The sequence below is a fragment of the Colletotrichum spaethianum genome (assembly GCF_022836535.1).
Source record: "Colletotrichum spaethianum MAFF 239500 DNA, contig03, whole genome shotgun sequence".
Lineage (NCBI taxonomy): Eukaryota > Fungi > Ascomycota > Sordariomycetes > Glomerellales > Glomerellaceae > Colletotrichum > Colletotrichum spaethianum.
This window is the reverse complement of record NW_026054773.1, coordinates 1,232,757-1,258,154: the sequence shown is the minus strand read 5'-3', so window position 1 is coordinate 1,258,154 and position 25,398 is coordinate 1,232,757. Positions and strand designations below refer to the sequence as shown.

At 54.4% G+C, this 25,398-nt stretch overlaps 9 protein-coding genes across 9 annotated transcripts; 3 read left to right on the top strand and 6 right to left on the bottom strand.

The window, feature by feature from the left end:
- Positions 1-225: 225 nt before the first annotated feature.
- Positions 226-2,410, bottom strand: ColSpa_01837 (aspartate--tRNA ligase, mitochondrial; the record flags this gene model as incomplete). The annotated part of the gene is made up of 4 exons (XM_049268049.1): positions 226-1,182; positions 1,233-1,391; positions 1,443-1,592; positions 1,646-2,410. 4 exons carry the CDS (start codon positions 2,408-2,410, stop codon positions 226-228), a joined length of 2,031 nt encoding a protein of 676 aa, XP_049124006.1.
- A 2,987-nt stretch (positions 2,411-5,397) lies between these two features.
- ColSpa_01836 (ENTH domain-containing protein C19F8.03c) lies at positions 5,398-7,539 on the top strand (the record flags this gene model as incomplete). Its single annotated transcript, XM_049268048.1, has 6 exons — positions 5,398-5,445; positions 5,477-5,762; positions 5,834-6,024; positions 6,076-6,187; positions 6,236-6,736; positions 6,998-7,539. The coding sequence occupies 6 exons, from the start codon at positions 5,398-5,400 to the stop codon at positions 7,537-7,539; spliced, it is 1,680 nt and encodes a 559-aa protein (XP_049124005.1).
- A 462-nt stretch (positions 7,540-8,001) lies between these two features.
- Positions 8,002-9,087, bottom strand: ColSpa_01835 (RNA polymerase II-associated protein 1; the record flags this gene model as incomplete). Its single annotated transcript, XM_049268047.1, has 1 exon — positions 8,002-9,087. One exon carries the CDS (start codon positions 9,085-9,087, stop codon positions 8,002-8,004), a length of 1,086 nt encoding a protein of 361 aa, XP_049124004.1.
- A 392-nt stretch (positions 9,088-9,479) lies between these two features.
- Positions 9,480-10,250, top strand: ColSpa_01834 (nuclear movement protein nudC; the record flags this gene model as incomplete). The annotated part of the gene is made up of 3 exons (XM_049268046.1): positions 9,480-9,501; positions 9,586-9,788; positions 9,900-10,250. 3 exons carry the CDS (start codon positions 9,480-9,482, stop codon positions 10,248-10,250), a joined length of 576 nt encoding a protein of 191 aa, XP_049124003.1.
- A 1,093-nt stretch (positions 10,251-11,343) lies between these two features.
- Positions 11,344-13,149, bottom strand: ColSpa_01833 (uncharacterized protein; the record flags this gene model as incomplete). The annotated part of the gene is made up of 1 exon (XM_049268045.1): positions 11,344-13,149. One exon carries the CDS (start codon positions 13,147-13,149, stop codon positions 11,344-11,346), a length of 1,806 nt encoding a protein of 601 aa, XP_049124002.1.
- Positions 13,150-16,120: 2,971 nt separating this feature from the next.
- Positions 16,121-19,471, top strand: ColSpa_01832 (alpha-glucosidase; the record flags this gene model as incomplete). Its single annotated transcript, XM_049268044.1, has 4 exons — positions 16,121-16,991; positions 17,042-17,491; positions 17,543-19,173; positions 19,226-19,471. 4 exons carry the CDS (start codon positions 16,121-16,123, stop codon positions 19,469-19,471), a joined length of 3,198 nt encoding a protein of 1,065 aa, XP_049124001.1.
- Positions 19,472-20,429: 958 nt separating this feature from the next.
- ColSpa_01831 (mRNA 3'-end-processing protein YTH1) lies at positions 20,430-21,185 on the bottom strand (the record flags this gene model as incomplete). Its single annotated transcript, XM_049268043.1, has 1 exon — positions 20,430-21,185. One exon carries the CDS (start codon positions 21,183-21,185, stop codon positions 20,430-20,432), a length of 756 nt encoding a protein of 251 aa, XP_049124000.1.
- Positions 21,186-22,044: 859 nt separating this feature from the next.
- Positions 22,045-23,358, bottom strand: ColSpa_01830 (secondary metabolism regulator LAE1; the record flags this gene model as incomplete). Its single annotated transcript, XM_049268042.1, has 4 exons — positions 22,045-22,428; positions 22,629-22,834; positions 22,953-23,022; positions 23,071-23,358. 4 exons carry the CDS (start codon positions 23,356-23,358, stop codon positions 22,045-22,047), a joined length of 948 nt encoding a protein of 315 aa, XP_049123999.1.
- Positions 23,359-24,943: 1,585 nt separating this feature from the next.
- Positions 24,944-25,384, bottom strand: ColSpa_01829 (putative methyltransferase tdiE; the record flags this gene model as incomplete). Its single annotated transcript, XM_049268041.1, has 1 exon — positions 24,944-25,384. The coding sequence occupies one exon, from the start codon at positions 25,382-25,384 to the stop codon at positions 24,944-24,946; it is 441 nt and encodes a 146-aa protein (XP_049123998.1).
- Positions 25,385-25,398: the final 14 nt, after the last annotated feature.

The following is a 25,398-nucleotide window of genomic DNA, read 5'->3' as shown; positions in this document are numbered from 1 at the left end:
TGTTGATCAACAGATTAGATTTGCACAGACACGAATTACACTGGTAAAGTTGCAGTTTCCTTGAGGGATGGTATAGGTATAACAAGTGTTTCCTTTTATGTATCATCTACTTTTCTATCCTTGTGCGCCGCCATGATGATGCATGTGTGTAGTGTACGTAAGATTACAGGTATGTGACAGTGTTGGTACATTTGATAATGGAGATGAGATGGACGTCTCGTTACATCAATCCTTCTTGCGGAACTGCAAGTTATACGTCTCGAGTTGTTCCTTCGTCATCTTCCCAGGGCCTCCGGCGAACTCATCCACGCCGTTGTTGTTCTTCGGGAATGCAATGACGTCCCGGACGGACGACGAGCCGCTCAAGACAGCAACGAAGCGGTCGAAACCGATGGCAAAGCCCGCGTGTGGCGGGCACCCGGCACGCAGCGCCTTGAGCAGGTGCGAAAACTCCTTGATCTTGTCCTGGCTCATCTTCAAGATGTCGCGGAAGATGAACTCCTGTATCTCGGCAATATGAATACGTCGGCTGCCGCCGCCGAGCTCGACGCCGTTGAGGACGAGGTCGTAGTGGTCGGCCTTCGCCCTCAGCGGGTCCTTGAAGAGGAGCTCAAAGTCCTCTTCGGAGTGCGGGGCCGTGAAGGGGTGGTGGGTGGCCGAGAAGCCTGATGCCCCGCCTTGCCCGACGTCGCCCTCCTCTTCCGGAGTGAACATGGGGAAGTCGGTGACCCAGAGGAACTTGAAGCTGTCGTCCCTGTCCAGTAGGCCGGCTTCCACAGCAGCGTGATACAGCGCAATTCTCGTGTCGCCGAGCTTGGTCGAGCCACCTTGCTGAGGCTGGTTCTTACGAGCCTGGAATAAGACGATGTCGCCGTTGTTCAGCGACGAGAAGCCAGAGTCCTCAGGGAGAGAACCGAGGATGCTGTCCAACCCCTCCGGTCCCAGAGCTGAGAAGCCGTTGAGCGGTTTGCTGCTGTCAAACACCAAAGCTGTGGGTGCGCCGTCAGGGTTCTGGGACAGCACCTTCGGGAGTTTTTCCATGAAGTCGATCACAAACTTCCACACGTCTCGTCTGTCAACGTCTTCATGTGGGCTGATCTTCCAGACCTCAACGATCGGTGCCTCAAGGTCAGTAATCATGCTGATAAAGTCCTTGTTAAGGTGCTCGTCAACCCGGCATATCTGGGTACTGTTAGCGGAGGATGGTACATTTGCGGGTGGATGGGACTGACTCTGTTGGGAATGCGCAGGTCCGGCTTGTCCGATCCGTAGAGGTCCATGCAGTCAGTATACTTCATCCTCAGGAAGGGCGTCGAGATCGTGGGGTATTCTTGGTAGATGGGTGCTTTGGCGTTGTCCTCGGCGCTTTCTTGGACGCTTTGCTTCCAGTCCTATCTGAATCAGACCCGGCATCACAAGCCCTATAAGTGTGGAAACCATACCTGCAATGATGCTTTCCTGACAGGCGCGAACGACTCTTCGCCGACCTCCATGACGTATTGTTCTCTCAAAGCATCCCATGCACGGCCAACGACGTACTCGACGTCCTCCATGATGGTTTTGCCCGTCGCAAAGGACTTTTCCATATCCAGCTGAACGATCGACGGTTAGCAATGAGACTTGAAAGGGAGTCCGAAGTGAATACCTGAGTGAACTCGGGCTGGCGGTCCGCGCGGTGGTCCTCATCGCGGAAGCATCGCGCAAACTGGTAGTAACCTCCCATGCCAGATGCCATCAGAACCTGCTTGTACTGCTGGGGACTCTGTGGCAGAGCATAGGCGTATCTTGGTCGTCTCGTGGGAACAATAAACTCTCTGGCGCCCTCCGAGGTGGACTTGAACAGGATCGGCGTCTCAACATCCATGAACTCTCGGTCCACCATCGCCTGTCCCATAGTGGACTTGAGCTGGGCGCGGAAGCGGAGTCTTTCTCTCAGTTTCTCGTGGAACCGCAGCTGCAAGTGGCGTTGTTCGGGAGGGAAGACCGTATCGGGACCAATAATGATGTCCTTGGGAAAAGGATTCAGATATTGTATCGACTCCATGTCCATCTCGAATCGTGTGGCACCCGATGCCTCCGTCACAACACCCTTGGCCAGAACCGCGCTGAAGGGGCGAATCTTGCCCAGAAGAGCCGCGTTCTCGCCTTTTGCGCAGACCTGTCCGATTCGTTCTCCGTTGCGCTCCAAATGGGCAAAGGCTAGGTTCTTGCCGACCTTTCTCGTTCGACCGATGTGTCCGCTGACAACAATTTGGCTACCGGGTTTGCTCCATGTTTCGGGAGAGGACATTTGAGGGAAGGCGACTGTTTGGAAATCGTCAGCAGGATGCTTCCAAGTCAACTTGCCATCCTTGAACTTGCTCACAGCACTCCTTGAATTCTCCCGACAGTTGTGTATGCCTTGTATCATCTTGGGCGTTCTTCGATTGTGTTGTTGACAAGCAACGAGCTTGGAAGCTCGACGACAGTGATTCGCTGCATTTTTGCTGTGGTAGTAGAACGCCGCCTCGACTGAGAGACTGCGACTGCAGCATCCGGGGGTGCAGGGCAGCCAAAGCTCTACTGCGACAACATTGGCGAAGCATTTGGAGCGTCAGACAGAGTCGAGTTTGGATCAGTTCGGTGCGCGGGAGCTCTGTTTCGAATATGTTGTATATAGCGCCGGGATGCGCAACTTCAAAGGGATCAATGGCGCGGATTGCAGTCGTTGTGGTCGACCTGGGATCGCGTGTGAATTTGTGACATTTGAAGCTATCGCAGCTCAGCCCACTGCAACGAAACCCTGCAATGATTTCGGAGTCAATGCGATAGAGGTGGATTGCTGCAGTGCGCCGCAGCTGGGCTGGCACCGCTGGTTGGCGCTTGCACCTGAGGCAGCAGGTAGGCCCCAGTCCCCACCAAAAAAAGTGATTAGCGCGGGGCAGATCTCCCGTATAAAAGTCTTGCAGCGAGCTACTAAAAATTTCTTTCTTTTCCTCTTTATGATTCTTCCATTTCAAAAAAGTGTATGTTTGGTCTCCCCCACGCCCCCGTGGCAATCTGCGCGAAAGCGAGAAGCTAACAAAACGATTTTCTAGGTGATGATAGCCACGTGGATAATATGATGCAGCCGCCTCCGTCTGAGGCATCCAAGCTCTCCCCTTCGGGCGGCTTCAGGGCGAAGGTGCCAAGGGCGGAGGAGGCCATGAAATAGGCGTTCGACACGACCTTGTTACAGCATCGGACGCGATGAAAGGCAACTCTGATTTTTCACGAAATGGAAGATTTCTGGGGTTCTGGGGGGCAGTCTGCAACACACAAACACTCGTCATCAAGTGAGTCGAGGGGTTCGTGTTCATAATACTATTACACAATGGTGCAGCTGTGGTCGGATACGTTGATACGTTTTTCCTGACACAGCACCGACCAGAGAGCGCGAAGGGCTGCAGTCAAATACTTCTGACGTTTGTCCGACGCGTCGACAGCCCAATTGCAACTATTGGAGGTGCGTGGTGGAATACGCAGGGTCTATTTAAGACCGAGGCCGTCCGTAACATGGATGGCACCGGTCTGGAATACATGTACAGTAAATTGTTTGATCATGTCGATGTATGCATATCGACGGGGATGGCGCCCTGAGCGGGCAGCTTGCCTATTTCTAGACTTCAAATAAGAATCAATCAGACACGATGATGGGATCAAACGCAGGGTCCGAGAACCGAAGGCAGTGCAGCTGCTACGCGCGACATGTGAATGGGGATGATTCAGCAAACCTCATGTTCCCCAAGTGTTTCAATCATCTTGGTGCTGTTTGGTGGGCTAAGTGTCTGTCATGTTGCTGAGCACAAGACAGACAAGGAACCAACAGCGTGCAACATGAGTCTCAATGTCGTCTGTTTGGCCAACGAATGCTGATTAGTGTGTGGCTCTCATCTTTTTCGGATGAGCGGCCGTGATGAATGGTCACCCATGAGGCAGCGACAGCAATGACAGCAGGGACAGGATAGGAAACTATGCATCTCCCGGCTCACCACCTGCTCCCCACACACACCTAGCGAGATCGTTGGAGGACCCTGGCTCGTTGGAGCTGCCAATGTTTGTCCGTGTCATGGAGTGTAGGATGGGCCATTGCAATGGAACATTCGTTGGAGACATGCACCTCGCGGCTGCACCTGTGCCAGTGCCTGTGCCCACCGCGCCAGCCCTGAGCCTCAAGCGTTCGGGGTCGCGTCCTGCGGCCCACCTCGTACACGGAAACAGGCGCTAGATTCGAATGAGCATCGCCTTCAGTGTGTGTTGGAGAATCTCTTCAGCGGCGGGCGGTTTGTTGTCGCAGACTCGCTGTCGCAATCGCATAACGCCGGGGCCACTTTTTGGTGGGAGGTGCTGCTGCTACCTTATAGTGATGGCGTGCCGGATTTCCAGCCCGCCGGCACCTTGAACCCGCAACGCAAGGTCCCCAATTGCTGTGGCCGGCCGGCCAAACCGTGAGCACGTACCGTTCACCTGCGCTTGGCACCTGCTGGACCAGGAACTGCGACGTGTGGATTGCGCGTTTGTGATTGCATAGCGCCTTGGGCTTGTCAACGATGCCTGCTGGAGCCAGGAAGGGGAGGAAGACAGAGACTGAGCGAGGAAGAGGTGGGACTGCGCGCGGGAAAGAAACACCTGGGCCACCCACACACCCACACCCACACCAGTAGCACCCTCGGTCGGCACCCATTACCACCACCACCAAGCCCACCACTCCCTCCCGCAGACAGCATAGCAACGGGGTCGCCTCACCTTACGTAGGCTCAGCCCAGCCCAAGCCCGACCAGCCGACCTCTCCAAATCAAGCCCGTGGCCCGTCCTCCTCCTCCACTCAATCCCACCACTCCCCAACCAGCGTGGCCAACGTCAACGCTGACGCCAGTCCGTCCTTCATTTCCCGCCTACCCAACGAAGCAAGTCAGGCCTACATCGCGATAACGATATCCCAATCCGTATCCTTAATCGAAATCAACATTGCATTGCGACCGATTCGACGCCCTGTCATGGCCCTAGCCCCCAACTCCGGATCCGAATCATCTCTCCTGCATTGAAGCTTGTCGGGGCCCAATTTCGCCGAGTTGAGGGTTTCCCTGGCCTGCAACCTGCCGTCGCACCCCGTCACCGATACATCTCCACCTCGCTGTCGCCCACGACCCGAATCGCGCACCTCGCGTAGGCTGTGACCTCGTTTTGCGTCAACTCTGTCGACGGAACCAGCTCGATCGCGATACTCCATCGAGGCCCGTGACGGCCAGTCTCTTCGACCGCTTTTGTGAGACTTTCGTCCGAACCGCCGACGCCAACTGGCTTTCCCTCTGTCGCCAGGCTCACCGACTGCCACGAGATCCTCACCTCCACAGACTGCTTCGTCGAACACCTGGCAACATGTCGAGCTCCTTTGAGAAATCGGTTAAGGGGGCCACCAAGATTAAGGTCTGTTGCAGGATGGCGCTGGTTTAGCCAGCGTATCGGTGTGTCTCTCCCGGCCGTGTTGCTGACTTGCATCTCCAAGGCCGCGCCGCCCAAGACGAAGTACATCGAACACATTCTCGTCGCGACACACGCCGGCGAAGCTGGCGTGGCCGAGGTCTTTCGCGCCCTGCAGTTCCGCCTCCGAGACTCGACATGGACCGTCGTCTTCAAGAGCTTGATTACCGTCCACCTTATGATCCGTGAAGGCTCCCCCGACGTCACACTCTCCTTTCTGTCGAGGCACCCAAACACGATTGCCATCAGCAGCTTCACGGATGGTTCGTTCTAGTTCCCCGCCCAAAGGCCAGTCTTCCCGCGCATACGCTGCGATGCTGACGCCGTGTTATAGCCCAGACCCAAGGTCGGAACATCCGGCATTACGCCAACTACCTCAGCTCAAGATCTAAGGCCTACCGCGAAACAAAGTGCGACTGGGTCCGAACCAAGGAATCGAGGTTGGAGAAGCTCTCAGTGGACAAGGGCCTCCTCAGAGAGACGGAAATCCTCCAGTCTCAGATTTCGGCTCTGTTGAAGTGCGATGTAAGTTTGGGTCTTTTGCAGCTGAGCGCGACTGCTGCTAACCCTAGCCAGGTGCTTGAAGGCGAAGTCGAGAACGAGATCACGGTTACTGTTTTCAGGCTGCTTGTGCTGGACCTCCTGGCTCTCTTCCAGGCTCTGAACCAGGGGATGATTAACATTCTTGGTAGGTCGACGACGCGGCTTTTCTCGCGACGATGGCTAACATCTACAGGCACCTTTTTCGAAATGTCCAAGGTCGACGCCGAGAGGGCCATGGCAATCTACCGCACCTTCACAAAGCAGACGGATTTCGTTGTACAGTACCTCAGCGTTGCGCGACAGTACGAGCACCAAACGAGGGTCGAGGTCCCCAAGCTGAAGCACGCACCGGTGAACTTGGGTCGACAGCTGGAGGAGTACTTACAGGACCCGGACTTCGAAGTCAACCGGAGACAGTATATCGCTGAACAACAAGCTAAGAAGAGTGGGAAAGGGGGTGTCTCTAAACCGTCCAGCAGCGCGTTCGACTCGAAGCCGGCGCCCGCAGCCAACAACCCTTTCCCGAGCACCAACGGCTTGTCGCAACCGAAAACCGAAACCGCCAAGGGTCCTGCGCCGGACTTGATTGACTTCTTCGAGTCCATTGAACAGAACCAGACGACGATGGCTCCAAACGCTCAGCAACATCAGGAGCAGCAGCAAATGCCAATGCAGACTGGGTTCGCGTCCAATAGTCCGTTCCAGCCGCAACCTACCGGTTTTCAGCAGAATGGCTTTGCACCACAGCAAACCGGCTTTGTGCCTCAACAGACCGGCTTTGGGACCAACCCATACCAGCCGCAGAGCACAAATCCATTCGGCCAGCCGCAACAGCAGCAGCCGCAGCAACAACAAGCGCCACAGCCGCTACAGCCCAGCTTTACCGGAGCTGGATTCGGCGGCTTTACGCCTCAGCCCAGCTTTCAGCCAGGCACGCTCGGCTCAATACCTCAAGACTCGGTGGCAAGCTTCCCAACGGGTAACACGGGCATGCTGAGCCCCCAGGCCGGACAACAAACCACCAATCCTTTCCGGGCATCCATGTTGATGGCCCAGCAGACTGGCATGTCTACTAATACCGCCTTTTCCAACCCGACCAGTCCCAACCTGCAGAGGCAGTCGACGAACCCCTTCGCCAGATCATCACCACAGGCGCAGCAGCCTTTCTCTCCCGCTTCTAGTAACTCGCCCTTCCAGTCACAGCCGCAGCAGCTTCCGACGATCGCTCCATTGCAACCCATGATGACGGGTACTAATCCCTTTGCGAAAAACTTCACCGGCATTCAGTCACAACAGCAACGGCCCGCTACTAGTTCTGGGGCTCTTGCCCCGCAGCCGACAGGGACCACAAACCCCTTTCGTCAGGGTGCATTTGTTAACCACCAAACCGGTATGGGTTGGCAACATAATCAGCAGCCCATTGGCGGCGGTCTGGACAATGTCGAAACGGTACCCGTCTTCCCACGGCCCATCCAGCAGAGTCCGTGGCAGACGTAATAGTATAGGCCCCCAACCACACGGGCTAACTGTTCCGAATACACCACACCTATCCATCAAGGCAACTTATCTCAATATTTTGAATCAAAGCGTGGCGTTCACCAGGGTTTTGCTTGTAAACTTGAACTATGCGGAGACGGCGAGGGGTTGTCACGAACACAAGAAAAAGGCTCCACGACTCGATGGTGGGACTGGTTTAGGCCGGCGATCGTCAAAGCAAGAGTTTTAAAAATGTATTATCTAGTGAGCATACTTAAAGATGTAATTCTTGCATGGTGGGATTCGGTTCCCGCACAACCATTCCTGGTGACTAGCTGAAGGGCGAAGGGCGATTTCGCCTTTCCTGTTGTCGTCTAGATGTTGATTTCCCATCGCAATCCCATTGCCCAAAGTAACTCCAAACGCCTTCGCTATGCAACCCGTTTTACTCAAAGTCAAAACAGTACGACGGCAGTCGGACACCTAGAAGACGTCGTCCACGTCCATCCTCTGCGTGGTTTGGCCCGTACTTGCCACCTGCGCGGCCTCGGTAGTGGCCACCCTCTCGGGGCCCTTCTCGTCCTCGATAAACACAGCCAATCCGGAAAAGGCCTCGAACATGGCCCGGTTGAGATACTCGTCGGCACTGTAGCCACCCACGACGATGTCGTCCTTCTTCCTCGCCTCGTCGACCCAGTGGTTGCGGTACTCCTCCGGCGGCCCCATCTTGTACCTCTCCATGTCGAGCTTGAGCCCGCCAAAGGGGTCGTACGGCTTGTTCTCCTCCACCACGCGCTTCTTCTGCTGCTTGAGGCCGCGGATAGACAGCCCTGGCGCCGTGGTGGCCTCTGACAGGGACCCGACGGCGGAGTTGAGGCGGTTCTGCCCGCGCTTCTTGAGCAGCACGCGGTTCAGCGTCTGCTTCGCCTCGCCGGCGTCGCTGCTCGCCAGGCCGTTGAGCATCTCCTCCCGCATCCGCTGTTCCTTTTGCTTCTCCGCCGCATCCTCCTGCATCGCTTCCATGCGCCGCAGCCTGGCCTCCTCCTTCTCCGCCTCGAAGCGCGCCACGCGCTCGGCCTCGGACTCCTTCGCCAGCCGCCGGTTGCGCTCGATCTCGGCCTTGTGCGCCTGCTCCCACTCGATGAGCTTCGCCTCGGCCGCCTTCTTCTCCGCGTCGGTGCCGGAGATGAGGTCAAAGGTGAGCGTCTCGACCCATTCGAGGTACTCGTTGTAGTCGTCCAGGGTCTCGAAGTCGTCCTCGACCTTGTTGAGCACGGCGGCGACGCGCCGGCGGATGTCGACCTCGCGCTCGACGGTGAGGTCGCCAAAGTAGGCCGACTTGAAGCCCTTTTTGCGCAGCGTCTTGTGGCATCCGGCGTAGGGGCACTGGTTGGGCCCGTCGGAGAAGATGCGGGCGACGCAGTTTGCGCACATGGGGTGGTAGCACTCTGGGTTGATGAGGAACTCGAGGTCCTTGTTAAGGTAGCGCATGGTCTTGCAGACGGGGCAGATGTCGTTTGTCGACGTGGGCGCCGCGGTGGCGGTGTTGGAGGCGCGGCGGGTTGCCATGGCGTGCGGTGGTTCGTGTTGTCGCGGTGGAAAGGCGGACGGGTTTCGGGGATGATTGGGGGCGATGTTGATCAGGGCGGCATTGGAGGAGGGGATAGTTTGGTGTAAGAGGCGTTTCTGCTTTCGACGGGGTCGAGAGACAGAGCTCTTGCTTCCTTGTATGAAGAGGGTTGATGATTCTGAGAATACTGCGTGAAGCTAAGGTTCTGGAGGTAGACGTGCAAGGCTGATGGGAGGTTTATTAAGCGAAGCTGATTGGCTGGAGCTCTCGAATCAAATGCAGGGGAGGGGCAGGGGTCTTTGCAGCTACCCCTCCAAGAATTCCGTCAGCCTTCTGTGCTTGCTGCTTCTGCTGCTTTCGACCACACCCAACGTCTTAGCAATCCAGAATCATGGCCGACAACGACAAGCCTGGTGCGTGTACTCCTGAAGTCTCCTGGAGACAGAGAGCGCGATCAGATGTGCTTCTGGATAAGCGCTAACCTTATGCTCATATAGAACTCACCCCCGCCGAGGAGGCCGCCGCCCGCGCCAAGGAGGCGGAGGAGCAGAATGCGCTCCCGTACAAGTGGCAGCAGACCATTTCCGACGTCGACATCACCTTTAGCGTCCCCGGAAACTATAAGAGCAGAGACCTTGTCATCGATCTGAAGAAGACCAAGATCTCGGCCGGCGTCAAGGGACAGGAGCCCATCATCACCGTCAGTTGCCCCCTTCCACTTCCAGCCCGACCGTCACTTGACGGGCAACGGTGCTCCTCATTTTCGCAGAGCAATCAGTATATAGGCACGCAAGGCTGACGCAAGACACAGGGCGACCTCTCCCACCCCATCATCGTCGACGACTCGACCTGGACCCTGACCTCGGCCTCGGACGGCACCAAGACGGTTGAGATCCACCTCGACAAGGTCAACAAGATGGAATGGTGGGCGCACGTCGTGACCACGGCGCCCAAGATCGACGTCTCCAAAATCACCCCGGACACGAGCAAGCTGTCGGACCTCGACGGAGAGACCCGCGGCATGGTTGAGAAGATGATGTGGGACCAGCGCCAGAAGGAGCAGGGGCTGCCCACCTCGGACGAGCAGAAGAAGTTTGACATCCTCAAGAAGTTCCAGGCCGAGCACCCCGAGATGGACTTTAGCAACGCCAAGATCAGCTAGATGGCTCGCCGTGCATGAAAATTGAAAGAGATACCAAGCGGAATCCGTTTTCCCCACTGATACGCATGCAAGATTCACAAAAAGGCGGGTATCCATTTTAACTTTGACGGTCATCTTGTATTGTGTTATATCATCTAATTACTCTGTAATGAGTGGAAATGTCAGGGGTGAAACGAATCGCCGAAACCACGGGACGAGCATAAGCTGAGGGTTATGGCGTCAGAGAGCCCATGTGAGAACCATTGCTCTTGGATCCGCTAGTAATGGTGAAGCAGATTGAAAGCTGCAGCCCATCAATTGTCAGATTAAGAAGCGGTCCGTATTGCCAACACGACCAGAGCCGAGCCTAGAGCCAAGCCGAGAGCACAGCGACAGCCCAAAGCCGTCTTCACCAGAGGAACGCTGTGTGATTAGCAAACAATAGCAAAGTTTGAGAAGCAAGGCACGCCAGGATCCATGGACTACAGAATCGCTGACCAAAAGACCCAACATGAGGTCTATCAATCCATTTTCTATCCGCTCTATCCACCCTTTCACGTCCAGATGGATGGCGTTGCAGGAACAGATCAGGACGGGCAGTAGGTTGCCACTCGGACTCAACTGATGCGAATCACTTCGCCAGAGAACTATGATGTTTTATTAGCCACAAAATCTCCTCGATAGATTGGAAACAAGAGAGTACAATGGGCAACGAGATCAGAAATTAGAACCATATCCACACAGAATGATTGAGATAGGGATAACTGTATAATAAAATTGTCTTGGTCATCACTTCGAAGGGGAGGGCATAGGAAAAAGAGCATCGTCTTACCTAGCATAGTACGTCAAGAGGGTTGCGGTTCAAAGAAGGCGCATTGTGTTTTTGATGCTAACGTATTTTATGAAAACTGAAACAGGAATTAGCCGGGCTTCTTGACACAAATGTCAAAAAAATTGAGCAGTGAGTCCAAAATCAGAAATTAGAACCATATCCACATAGTAGGATTGAGATAGGGATAACTGTATAATAAATTGTCTTGGTCATCAGGTTGGAAGGGGAGGGCGAAAGTGAAAGAATTAGGTCACATACCTGATGCTTTCGAGGTCCGGCCAGTTACTGCTTGGAAAGTCGAGCAGCCTTGAACTTGCTGATTCGCTGACCGCCATCAGCTTCGTCCAAGGGCCGGACCACCGACGTGTCTTCTTGCAGAAAGCCGCCTTGCTTCTGAATGAAGTTCCGTCGTTGACGGTGGTATTCGTCAGCAAGATCTTGGTCGATGAACTCGTCATCGTAGGCATCTTCGTCATGAGGCTTGGTCGCCTTCTCAACGACCGCATCCGCCAGCGTCTTTCCCTCAGGACCAGTCGGGGCTGTCGGCCTGTCCTGGTCAAGGAATCGCGAGGGGACGTCGCGCGGACCCATCGGGACGAACTCGTCATCGACGACAGTTGGTGCGGCCTTCTGCTTCTTGAAACGAGACGCCTTCCGGCTGGAATTGACTCCTGTCTGCTTCGCGGGACCAGTTCGCTCGACAATGTCGCTCAGAGGTTCCACGAAGGGCTCAGGTGCAGGCTGCGGCGCAACCGGTGCTGGAATCGTTGCTGGAACCTCTGTATCGGGGGCAATGTCCAGGCTCTGAGAAAAGCGAACGCTCTTCTTGCTGTCATCCGCCTCGGTTGGCGAAGATGTGCGTAGAATCGATGAAGTGGGAGCAGGCGATGGCTTGGCAGACTCCACCGCCTTGCCCTTGTCGCCGTGGCTCACAACAATGCGACCGATGCCTTGCTGGTCGTCGTCTGACTCATCCGCCTCTGCTTCGACCTTTTCAGTGAAGCGAGACTTGACTCCCAGCCGCTTCTCGAGCTCCAACATCCGCTGATGGTATCCCTCGTCGAGTACGCTGGTCTTGGACCGTCCATATTTGTCCTCTTCGTCGTCCTCGTCCAGGTCAGAGTACTCATACTCCCAGTCGTCATCATCATCGCCGGAACCTTCTTCAAGGTTGAGCTCAGCCACCACTGCTCCGACTTCTTCCATGCCGTACTTGAGCATCTCCCGACGGAGAAAAGCGTCTTCCTCGGACTCGCCCTCGGGTATGACAGGCGGTTGGCGGCTGAGCTCTTCCTGGCTCTTGGCGGTTTGCATGATCTCTTCGACGCGCTGGGCAGTCCTTGACACCTGCGGCTCCGTCGGTGGTTTGGTGTCCTCGGCGAAAGACACAGACTTCTTGACAGCAACGGTATTGTCCGCCTTGGCCTCGACCTCTGCCTCTTTTGTAGCCGTAGCCTGCTCGGCAGGCGCCACAGGCGCCTCAGCGGTGGGCGCATCTGTAACATCCTCGACAATAGCGTCGGTCTTTTCGGTTTCCCGAGACTTCCCGGCGGGGATGTCCTTGACGCCTGCTTTTTCCAAGATCTCTTTGAGCTGGGCGCTCGAGTCGCCAGGTCGCTGCAAACGACTGGAGACGACGTTGCCCTCCTCGTCAAGCTCCTCGATAATCTCCGTTATAGGCAGGCCATCCTCATCCCGGACGTCTGGGTTGCTGACAACGCTGGCAGCCGCGTGTTTCTGTTCGGCGGACTCAAGCTGCTTTTCTAGTGTCTCAATGTTCTTGGACACATAGTCGATACGACGCGACAGCAGGTTGACAATCTGCTCGGCTGGCTTGAGGTCGATGCGGCCGAATAGGTCGTTGATCTCCTTCTTGTCGACGACCTCGCCCTCAAAGTCTCTGCGAATGCGCGCAAGGTCCTCTCGACTGGCAGGCTGAGGGACAGACTCAATCTCCTCTTTCAAGGATTCATACTCTGCATCCCATTTTTGCCAGTGCTGCAAAGCCTTTTGCAGCTTGGCAATGCTGTCCTCTAATTGCAAACGATGCCTTTCGAGGTCAAGAAAGCTGTCTCTGACTGCTGCCATGGTGAAGAAAGGGAATGAAGTTGGGAAAAGGGGACGGGGGAGCAGAGAGGTAGTGAAGGAAAAAAATTCCTTGGGTGGAAGGTAGGGATTCGAAGCTCCAAGAAAAATTAGGTAATCTTTTTTCACGGCGGATCGACCGGTATTACGTAAGTGACGTCAAGCAGTCAACTCGGTTCACCGTTCTCACCGAGACACTTGCAACGACCTCTTCGTCTTTCGACACATTTCAAAGGGCAGACCTTGCTCAAAAGCCCTAACACAATACTAAATCGGACTTGATATAATGTAGAACACACTATCAGGGACTTCATTTCCATCCTTGTTCTAAGTCGTTGTAGCTTTGCAGAGAGGTGCGGCAGCTTACCTGCTAAAATGCAAATTTGTACCTCAATTAGAAGATGCCTCTTCTAAACCATTAGAAGAGCTCTTTGTATGCCTGGATTCTAGCGGTGAAAACTTTTTCGTTCTGTTCCATATCTGAGGTGTGTTTTGATTGCAAGAATTCGTGCCACCTTGAATAGAAATAATGCAACGCAAAGATTAAAGAGCAAGAAAAGTTGCTGTAAGAGATAAACGGAGTTTGACGGGCTCAGCTAGGTGTGGGATGAGCGGTGTTCGATCATCAGTGCCCACTCTCAGTGGCTGAATGGCGCCAGACGGTTGTCCTGGAAATTCAACCCCATTCTTCTGTCTGCATTACCTCGCCTGAACACTGCCAGTGAACTCTAAGGCTACTGCCTCCAATCATGAATCAAAATCCGAACATATACACTTCACTCATTTGTACAATCATTGAGCAGGCGGCGACAGTATGTTGACTTTGCTGAATTGGCACTGTTCGTTAATTGAGTGTCTATTGTTGGTCTATTCGTCTTGTAGAATTTATGCCCATCTGATTGGACTGATAACATGACGCATGACATGAGAAGCGATGCAGACTGGCAATCAAAGCCCAAAACTTTACCCCCGACCTTCGTTCTCTTTCATATCCACATTCTCTCCGAGGTTTTCTGCCGTAGGCATGCCTGTTTGTGGATTTATCATTCTGCTCGACTGGTTGGCTAGAAATCGGCTGTTAAGGAAGCTTGCGTTGCCTGTCTGTTAGAGAACCGGGGCCACATCTGGGGCCATAGATCCGAGGGTCGATAACAGGGCTGTACCTGATTCCAAGCCAGGAATGGAAAGACTCGTCAAAGGCATGCCTGGTTCCCACAACGCCTTCAATGGCCTTTGGAAGAATAGGCAAGTCGATCCGGTCCAGTGTACTCCAGCAACGAAAGGGAGCCCTAGAGCTGGCGGTGTCCACCAGTATAGCCCCAGCTGTGGATTGTGATTGATCTGACATATGCCGATATACATCGATTCCACGTCCCTAATAAGCCCATAGAACTCGGTGATGATCTTCGGTAGGTACAACGACAATTGTTCTGTTTGTGGGAAGGACCGCCGGCACCATTGATTGAGACGTGCGATCTCGCCATGGGTAAGAAGCATCACTACCTTCGGACAGTTTTGAAACAATGTTGTGAATGAGAATTTACTGGTCCCTTCGAGGGCTGATTGATTGATCCAGTGGCAGAGGAATGTCTCAGGGTTGTGTGGCTGTGTGATTGTTGCAAAGAGGGTTGCCGCAGAATTTCCACTCAGTGTTATACCCGGCGGGCAGGCCAGGAAGACGAAATGCTTTGGTACTTCGCTCATTGTGAATGGTTCTGGAGCTTTTCGTGACTGTCCGATATCTCTAGACGGTAGAATAGCTGTATTATTTGGGGCAATTATAATGCGGATGAGATTTTCAGCACCAAGGGCTTTATTTCTATGTGGTCATGGAGACTTCAACTCAGATCTGGTCCTTGATTTTTGCTCTACCTTTGCTGTCTTCGCAGCGTTACTTCTAGAGCGTACCTTGGGGTGCGAAAACCCAATCCAATCCAATCTTCGACGTATGATATCTCAAGGAGACGTTTATTTCAAAAGTTAATTATTTTGGAGTCCCAGCGCCTTGGGTTTGGCCTCCATGGTAGCGTCTGTGGTTCTGTTGAAGAAGCTACCAAGGAAACGAAGAACCATCATGAGTGTTTATAGCACCAGTTTTGTCTGGCTGCGTAGTGATCTTTGACAACGACCACAACACCATTAATCCAAAATGTAATACAAATACCATAAAACGGTCCTTTGAACTGCGATGGTAAGAAGGTTGTTGCGATGCACCGTTTATAACTAAGCTTGTAAGCAGGACTGAAGTTGCAAACCAATAATGTAGTGTAGGAATAATCCTCCCTGTGAACCCATGCAATCGGGATTTGTAGAAACACGGGTAATCAGCTCTTTCGGGAAGAAAGAAGCAAGCCGAGTTCACCAGCAGCTCTCACTTCACCTCCAGACTGTGCGTTAGTTAGTGTATCATGCTGCAAGTATATGGAGCTCCACGAGGGCAGTTCTAGCGACTATTTCCTGGAAAATAACCAACTACACATCCCCAATCCAAGTATGAGGTCTTGACAAACAATTGACTTACACGCGCTCGGGCCTTTCTTCGGGGGATCGACGACCCCATGGGACGACGTAGAGCCGCGCCGGCTGCGAAACTCCGCAAGACTCCGCATCGATTCCCCCAAACCTCTGTGCCATTTCGTCACCACCCTCCCTTGCGTTAGCACCTTGCTCTCATAGCTTGCATCAGTCACATTCGCCGTAAAGTTCGCAGAAATTCTTAGCCTTACCGCCTACAGTAATTTACCCCAGAGGAGAGGACGAATTCATCCCCAGAGGAGAGTTTAGCCATTCTCCGTCTTTGCCCTCAGGACTACTCTCCCTGTCTGCATTAGCCTGTGCGGGGAAGCGTAGCTACACCGCAGTCCGGCCGCCCGTCCTCACAATGATGATGAGCTTTTTCTTCCAGTAAGAGAAACGAAGCAGGTATTCGTTGGTAATTCGATTATTACAATCATACTACCTTACTCCGACGAAGATGACGCCAAACGATTGGGTCAATTGGGGAGGATGGAAGGGTATAAGAGGGGATGATGCGACGGCGTTCTGGACGACCTCGATCTGGTGGATTGCCGCACTCATCGCCCTCTCGCAGTGTATCTGGATGCTGTATTCTCGCCGAACGGCAAAGCAACCATTCGAGAAAGGACAGAAGCAGCAAAGCATGGTCACACGCGGACCCCTTCTCCTGTCGGCAGTCGCCATCATGGCGCTCTGCACGATGGCGAGAGTCGCGGATCTGGGACAACCGCTTGTACGCCAGTACCTGGCCTCAACCACAATCGACAGCAGCATCTCTCAGTTCACAGTTCCCGCATCGGCAGATGAGGGAGCTCCTCTCATCCCTAACGTCAAGGACCCCGAGGCAATTGACCCCCAAAGTGTCTGTCCGGGATACACTGCTTCAAACGTGCAGACGACTTCACATGGATTCACTGCCGAACTTGACCTTGCCGGTTCAGCTTGCAATCTGTATGGAAACGATGTCGAGGCTTTGTCACTCATTGTCGAGTACCTGGCAACGGACCGCCTCCATGTCCAGGTTCTGCCGCGATACATCGGCACCGATAATTCCACCTGGTTCATCCTCCCTGAAGAGCTCGTCCCGAAGCCCGCTGCAGACGGTGAGGGGTCAGATGGTGACTTGGAGTTCAAGTGGGCGAACGAGCCGACATTTGGATTCAATGTCTCGAGGAAGAGCACAGGTGACGTCTTGTTCACAACTGCTGGGACAAAGCTGGTGTTTGAAGATCAGTTTTTCGAGATTGCTTCTCCGCTTCCCGAGAACTACAACCTATACGGACTTGGCGAGGTTATCCATGGCTTTAAGCTCAACAACAACCTTACCCGTAAGTGCAAATATCTAGCTGATGGATTTCGTCTCGTCTCACTCTGCTAGGAACCATTTATGCCGCTGATGTAGGAGATCCGATTGATGGAAACATCTACGGTTCCCATCCTGTCTATCTCGACACGCGCTATTACCAAGTGGATGCCGATTCCAAGGAGACCGTCTACGTTGCAAATGCTACCGACAAGAACGCAGAGTACACATCGTACACCCATGGCGTCTTCATGCGCAACGCTCACGCACAGGAGATCTTGCTGCGGGAATCCAATATCACCTGGAGAGGCCTCGGCGGCACCATTGACTTGTACTTCTATGCCGGTCCGACCGCGGATGCCGTGATGAAGTCTTATCAGAAGACCACTGTTGGGCTGCCCGTGATGCAGCAGTATTGGACGTTCGGTTTCCATCAGTGCAGATGGGGCTACACGAGCTGGGACAACCTGCAAGAGATTGCGGACGAGTTTGCCAAGTTTAAGATTCCTCTAGAGACGCTTTGGGGTGAGTTGGGATTTTTCCAATCTGGAAGGACGAATGCTGAACCATGACTAGCGGACATCGACTACATGAACCAATATCGGGACTTCGAGGATGACCAAAACTCATGGGGTTACGAGGATGCCGCTCGCGTTCTTAGCAACCTACACAAGAACGGGCAGCATTTCGTACCCATCGTCGACTCCGCCATCTACGCCCCTAACCCAGAGAACGCCAGTGACGCCTACGCGACATATGACCGCGGAGTCGATGCGGACGCCTTTGTGCTAAATCCTGACGGATCCCTCTACATTGGCGCGGTCTGGCCCGGCTACACCGTGTTCCCTGACTGGGTTGGTGCTGTTTTCAACGGAAGCAAAACCTTTGAGTGGTGGACGACGGAACTAGTGACTTGGTTCCAAAAGGTTGCGTTCGACGGCATCTGGATCGACATGTCCGAGGTATCGTCCTTTTGCGTCGGCAGCTGTGGCAGCGGCAACCTCACTCTCAACCCCGCCCACCCCCCTTTCTCGCTGCCCGGCGAGCCCGGTAACGAAGTTCTCCAGTACCCGGAAGGCTTCAACAGGACGAACGGCACCGAAGCCGCCGCGGTATCATCTCTCTCCTCGTCCCTCGCTGCCGCGCAGTCCACCACCGCCGCGACCCCGTCATCCTCCACAACAACGTCATACCTGCGCACCACGCCAACCCCAGGCGTTCGCAACGTTAATCACCCACCCTACGTAATCGACCACATCCAAGGCGACCTCGCCGTGCACGCCGTGTCACCTAACGCAACCCACCACGGCGGCTCCCAGGAATACGACTTCCACAACCTATTTGGCCACCAGATCCTCAACGCAACCTACCAAGCCCTCCTTTTCGTCTTCCCTGGGAAGCGCCCCTTCATCATCGGCCGCTCGACCTTTGCCGGGTCCGGGAAATGGGCCGGCCACTGGGGCGGCGACAACGCCTCGCTCTGGGCGTACATGTTCTTCTCGATCCCGCAGGCGCTCAGCTTCAGCATCTTTGGCATCCCAATGTTCGGCGTCGACACGTGCGGGTTCAACGGCAACACCGACATGGAGCTCTGCTCCCGGTGGATGCAGCTCAGCGCCTTCTTCCCGTTCTACAGGAACCACAACGTGCTGGGGGCCATCCCGCAAGAGCCGTACCGGTGGAGCGCCGTGGCGGACGCGTCGCGGACGGCGATGGCGATCCGGTACGCGCTGCTGCCGTACATGTACACTGCGTTTTACAAGGCGCATACGCTGGGTGACACGGTCATGAAGGCGCTGGCGTGGGAGTTTGCGGACGAGCCGTGGCTTGCTGCCGCAGATAGGCAGTTTCTGCTCGGGCCGGCGGTCCTGGTTACGCCTTGCCTTGAGCAAGGGGCTAGCACCGTCGATGGCGTCTTCCCTGGTGTTGGCAAGGGCACGGTGTGGTATGACTGGTACAACCAGTCTGCGATCACGGGTGTATCATCAGGGCAGAACGTCACCATCAACGCTCCGCTCGGGCATATCCCGGTTTATATCCGTGGCGGTTACGTTATTCCAACGCAGGAGCCAGGTTCGACGACGTCGGAAAGCAGATCTAACCCCTGGGGCCTATTGGTCGCACTCGATGGTAAGGGCGCTGCCACGGGCAGTCTTTACGTGGACGATGGCGAGAGCTTGGAGCAGGAAGCGACGCTTACTGTAGAGGTACGTTGACATCGACTCTGACCATGGAACCTTGATTTTGACATCGTGATAGTTCTCCGCTTCTGCAAACGCGTTGAAGGCCACTCCGTCTGGCGATTTCAAAGACTCGAACCCTCTTGATACCCTTACGGTTATGGGAATCCAGAGTGGTGTCTCGGCGGTAGCTCTCAACGGACAGGATCTCGATGGCACAGACTGGTCCTTTGACTCGGCTACTCACGCCCTTCAAGTGACTGATCTGAAGTCTCTCACTTCCGAAGGCGCGTGGTCAAAGTCATGGGAACTCACCTGGTCTTGAGAGTAATATTTGAGCGTCGAAAGGTGTTACAGTCTCCTTTCTGTTGGGCGCCATGGGGGCATACGACTGTAGGGCGATGCGCAGACATAGATTGCCGGGTCACCTTGGCACGGCATGCTTTCGACATCGAGGGGAAGCTGGAACGCCGCCAGCTTCCTTCTCCACTTGGAAGTCACTTACAGCTCCTCATGATGGCATGCTGTCTTTGCGAATGGAAACGACTTCAGACATAATGCGAGCATTGCTCTCCAGCAATGTAGACTTTTGGTAATCTAAATTAAGAGAATATCACTTCTAGGCCTTTGAAATTACCTGGATGCTAGATGTAACACATTTTCTTTGCCAAAGACCTGATACCTTTGCCTTGAAAAGGTTCTGAGGCAACCCCAAGTAAGTTGTATAGCCCCCTTACGGAATGAACCTAGCCCTTCTCCAAGCTTTCCAAGCGTGCTGCTGCATAGTAAATCAAGCCATGAATTCTACGTCGCATAACACGGGACTGTGGATCCTAATGACTTTTATCTTTACGGAAACAAACTCCGTTTAAGTGCCCCTAGCCTAAATAGTCGGTTGGGATGCATTGATGTTTGGGGTTCTTGGCACACCATCTCTGCTCATGACAGACCGGCGTGACAACAGATTTGAGATGCAGATGAGCGAGGATGAGACGTTTCGAGACTGCTTTCGGCCCAGAAACCGGGTGAGTTGAAGTGGCCCTCGAGGGGACAAAGTATTTCTATCGTCACACGGCATCAATCCGTTTAGGGGTTGTGGTGATCATGAGATTCGTATCATTCAGCATGCAACGGCCCTGAGTCCGCCCATACGGCTGTACTTCACCAGCTCTTTTCCGGCCATCCTTGGCGCCGGGCGCGCTTCTCCCGGTCCAAGTGCCCAGCTGAACAGACATCTTTATAAAACCAAAGATGCTCCCATCGCCGCTTTCCAAACGCCCGCCTCAGTGACCGCGCCCGCGGAACCTTCTGTTACCCCGATCGCGCCACTTGCCTCCACGACCGCCGTGTCTCCGATCCCCGTGCCCGCGGTCATCATGCATATCCCCCCGCCGCTCGCGCTGCTGCTGGAACATCTCTCCCTCCTCCTTCTCGGCGTCCCTCTTGGCCTCGTCCTCGCCCTCGACCTTGGCGCTCGGCTTCTCCAGGTCCGTCCTCCACCGCGGGTGCGCGCCGTACTTGCAGCCCGGCCCCTCGGGGCAGAAACCGACCAGGTAGTACGGGCACAGCTTCCTCCTGACGTGCTTCTTGCTGCAGCGCGGGCCCAGCGGGCAGAAGCCCTTGTCGTAGTGCGGGCAGGGCGGCAGCTTGGACTGCGGGTCGATGTGCAGGTACAGGCACTCCTCGCCATTGGAGCAGTAGCCGTTGCGCATGAAGAAGTTGCACTCGGGCATCTTGCGCAGATTGTACTCGTGCAGGAACTCGCACGACTCGCCCTTTTTGCAGAGACCGCGGAGCCAGTGCTTACAGACGAGCGAGGGCCCGCCCGACGGGTTCGACGAGGTCGAGGAGGCGTGGCGATCCGGGCAGGAGGCGCCCAGGGGGCAGTGCCCTGCGAGGAAGGACTTGCATTGCGGGCGATCGGAGGAGAGCTCGTGGCGGTAGGTTTGGCGGAGGAATGGGGTGAAGGAGAAGGAGGTCGCCGTCGGGGCGTGATTGAGGATCTGGGCTGTTTCTGGCCGGGAAGCGACGGCTGTCATATTTTCGTTCGGTGCCCCCGGAGGAGCTTGCGGGTGAAGACGATCTTTCTGGCCTGGTGTTGTCGTCGCGACCAGTCGTGCTGGGGATTTGGTATCTCGGAGTCGCGTGGTCGTTGCGCTTGTTCGGTGGTCTGCGAGAAGTGTTGCGAATACAAAGTGAATTATCGGTTTTCGGTTTGGGTTTTCTTCTGTTATGTTTGTTTGATCATCAAAATGCTGCAAAGGTTCACGTGCAGATTGGAATTCTTTCCAAAAATGATTTGCGAGACTCAAGCTGAAGCATTGCAGCTTGGATCGGCTCGAAGCTTCAGCATTCGCCCCATAATAATTAGTCAGCACGTTAACTCAGGCAATCGGAGCTGTAGTGGTGTCCAGCTTGTTTACTATGTACCTAAGGTAAGGTACGTTCAGCTGTGAGGTCCAGGCCCGTCCACAGATGCAGGTCAGCGTTTTCCCCCTTCACTCAACCAGCATCCCTAGGGGGCATGTGAGCGTTGGCAAGGCTGACAATACTCGTCCTGCAGATTCAGGACCACGGATTTGGATTTTGCTATGCAGGCGATGGAAGATATCTGACGACCGAGAGCTGACTCCCAATTCGGTTATCTGGGTTGACAAACGATCCGCCGCGTTAGGTCAAACAGTCCTCTTGTCCAGCTTATTTACGCTATTACACCTCGCCAAATGAACGGGTCGACATGCTTCAAGCAGCGTGCACTTCTGCTTGCAGGAACTTCCCCAATACTATCGGTCCGAGTAACTCGCAGTGATTTATTCTACCAGTAATTCTCTACTCCACGATGTAGGTAATCAGCTGGTGTCCCCAGCAATCTCTTACTGCCAATTTCGGGCGAAAGCCTCAGGCTGCCTCCTCATCAGAAGAGCCTGCATCGGGACCGTCATTCTCGAGCGCGTCTTCCGGCTTCTGGGCGTACCAGAAGTACTGGTTGAAGTAGCGATGCTTGCTTCTGTCTTCTAGGGCTTTCTTGACAGTTGCCAGCCACACCTGCCTCTCCACCTCCAAAAGACCCAGTGCCTCAAACGGCTTACCAACGAACGCCGTAGCGATACCGGCAGCGGTCTCTTTCATGTAATTGCCAACGAGGCGCAAGGTGTTGTCCTTGGGCCAGGTTCCAATGGGAACCTTCTTAACCTCACACTGGATGTTCTTGAAGCCGGCCGCCTCAAGACGAGGCCCCAGATCCCGGGCGTTATGGAAATGCAGGCCGAAGCGACCAAAGGCCTCGTTGCCCAGCTCCCAGAAGCGTTTGACTGGGTCGTCTTCTGCTACAGTACCGTCGTCGCAGTTGACCTGGCCGTGGATTTCCTGGAACTCGATCCATCCGCCAGCCTTCAAGTGTCTGTCAAAGTCGCAAGATGTGAGATGGAGCAAAGTAGGGCGATTCCCGTTTTCTGCACGCACTTGTACGAGTTACCAATCACTTTGTCGAGCCTCTTGAGGGCCATGCCCATCATGCGGAAGTGGACAAAATCAAAGTTGTCTCCGTTCAGCCAGTCGTCTTCGGCATCGTCCACAAGGAACTTGACATTCGGCGGAACCCACCCCGGCTGAATTGGCGATAGGTCAATGCCTAGCACTGATGCGGCGGGGAGGAGGTCGGCGACTCCATTAAAAGTTAGCGCCCATCCTTCAGTGCATGTCGGTTAAGGAGGAGGAGAAGTGCAGCTCACCCACCTTCGATTGCCCATATGCCTAGTAAGTCCAGTCAGCTCCTGTGTTATAACCCGCATTCACATGTTGCTCACCAGTGCCAGTCCCAATATCGATGATTTTCTGGGGGTTATCCCCGATTGGCGCGTAGAACAGCTTTCCATCCTACATCATCGCAACGTTAATCCAGATCGTGTGGGTACGGCCACGCACGTAGCGCATTGAGGGACTGACGGTTAATTCGAGGTTCATGACGTGCTTCATGTTCTCTCTACCCTGCTCTTGGTCATCGTTTGGCAGAGGGTATCGGCCATGGCGGTAGCTGTGATAGCGACGTCCATTCTCGTACTCGTGAGAGTAAACGCTAGAGGACAGCGACGCCGAATCGACAGATGACACGTCCCAGTCTGCAGGGTCGAATTCGCCGTCGTCGATGGGCCCTGCGGCCGCCTCAATGGCTCCGGTAGGGTGTTGAGCAGCTAGAGTGCCGTTGCTAGACATAGCTCCAGATTACCGTCAAAGGTCCTAGGTCTTTTGTCGAATGCTGGTCAGCGAGGACGAGCCGGGGGAATCCCAGTCCCGAGTCAGACACCATGAAGGCTATTCTCACCACTAATGCACGCCGTGGAGCAGCTAGCGCTTGGCAAGCCCAATGCACCGATCAAAGGATAGTCTCTTGGGGGGGTGTTGCTGTCGTAAATTCACAGTGGCTGGAAAACAGCAGCTGATGATGGCATCAAAATTCACAACCACTGCAGAAAAGCAAACCCTCGGGGAGAATGGGAGAATGGGAGAGTTGGAGATGGCCTGAGGAACGATGTCCCTTCTGTCAGTTCTGTATCCCTCAGACGAACTCCATTTTCCTGCATTGAGGGGCCGCGATGCAGCAACGTCAGGCAATGCTCCAACGGGCACAAGCACTCGATTGGTAGCTGTCCGAAGCGAGCGCAGGAATTGGCAGGAGAGTGAATGAAAGCAGGGGGCAGGCTCCGCTTTTCGACGACCAACCTGCACCGGACGGGTGTCTGTCACAACGAGAAAGGCGGGTTGGTTGGGCTTGTTGGCTCAAATCTGTGATGCGACTGAGAGATGGGAGATCCAGACCTCCTTTGTTACGAAACAGAACATGGGGCGGATTGAGGAGGGGGTAGACTTGGCTACCATAGGTCCCTCTGGAAACCATTGGCCAGATTATATGTTTGGTTCCGGTTCAAAACACATGCGTTCTGGAGCGTTTAACCCAGAATGCTCTAATGATCGGTCTACCTATCTTGGTGAAATTCAAGTTGATGCCTGGAAGGCTTAGTGGTTCCGGAATGCCCAGGGAATGGAGTGAAGGGAATTTGGACGCAACGAGGCCTTGATGGCTATGGCTTTATGGAATGGTAGAGATGAGCATCGTCAGCTGTCTGGTTGCTGTAAAAACAAAGTCAGGATTTGAAGTAAATTAGACGGAAACAAGATGTCAGACCAACCGCGTCTTTCGGTTTAAGCCACTTGCCCATTGACTACGTTGATCAACAACTCCAGCACACCCGGCTTGCGCTCGGCTTGAACCTGTTGTGGAGCCAGGCCTGCCATGCGTGATCCATACCCCTTGACGCCTGCAGTCTCTCAACTTTCCACTTCTTTAACGACTCGTGGGTATGTGCGTTGGTAAATCAGTAACTCATGCTCTGCAGACTCGGCACCGCGGTCATGGATTTCTTTCCGCAAGGTGCAATAACTCATACATCATACGCAGGGTTAGCTCCCAACGCAAGCAGTGATGTGGATCTGTTATCAACCCCTCCACAATGCTCTGAAGACCTCGCCTTCAGACATCCGCATTCCTCGCCATGGTGATAAGATCGCACGTAACTGCTTCAATCTGCGAAGTGGCCGAGCGATACAGCCCTCATAGAAGATCTTTTGATAACAGATCTAGGGTAACTGTCATGGTATTGCGCGGATGGTGATGATGACGCACATTGTTGATTTCTGCCAGACCCCTTACGATTGTTGATCAACAGACGAGGCCAATCCCTGGGTTGCCTGGTCCTGTCCTCTCTTCCCGTTTCATTGCAATCGCCTGGCTCCAGCGGGTTCATGGTTTCTGTGCGTACCAAAAATAGAAATTGAAGTAGCGGTGCTTGCTGTTATCCGCAAGAGCCTGCATTGCCAATGTCTGCCAGGCCTTGCCGTCCTGTGCTGAGATGCCGTGTGCCTCGAATGGCTTTCCAACAAACGCAGGAATGGCGTCTGCGACAGCTGATGCCATGAACATGCCTACTGAGCGCATCTTGTCGTCATTGGGCCAATGGCCAATCGGGATTTTGAAGATTCTGCAGCGTACGTTTTTGAAACCGGCCACTCCAAGGTAATGGCCCAGGTCTCGTGCGTGATGGAAGTGCATACCGAGGCCCCCGAAAGCATCCACGGTGAGCTTGTAGAACTTCTCTAATCCTTCTTTCTCGGGCATTGTGCCATCGTCGCAGTGGACCTGACCGTGAAGCTCCTGAAACTCGATCCACACATCTGACTTCATGTGCCCGAAACCGC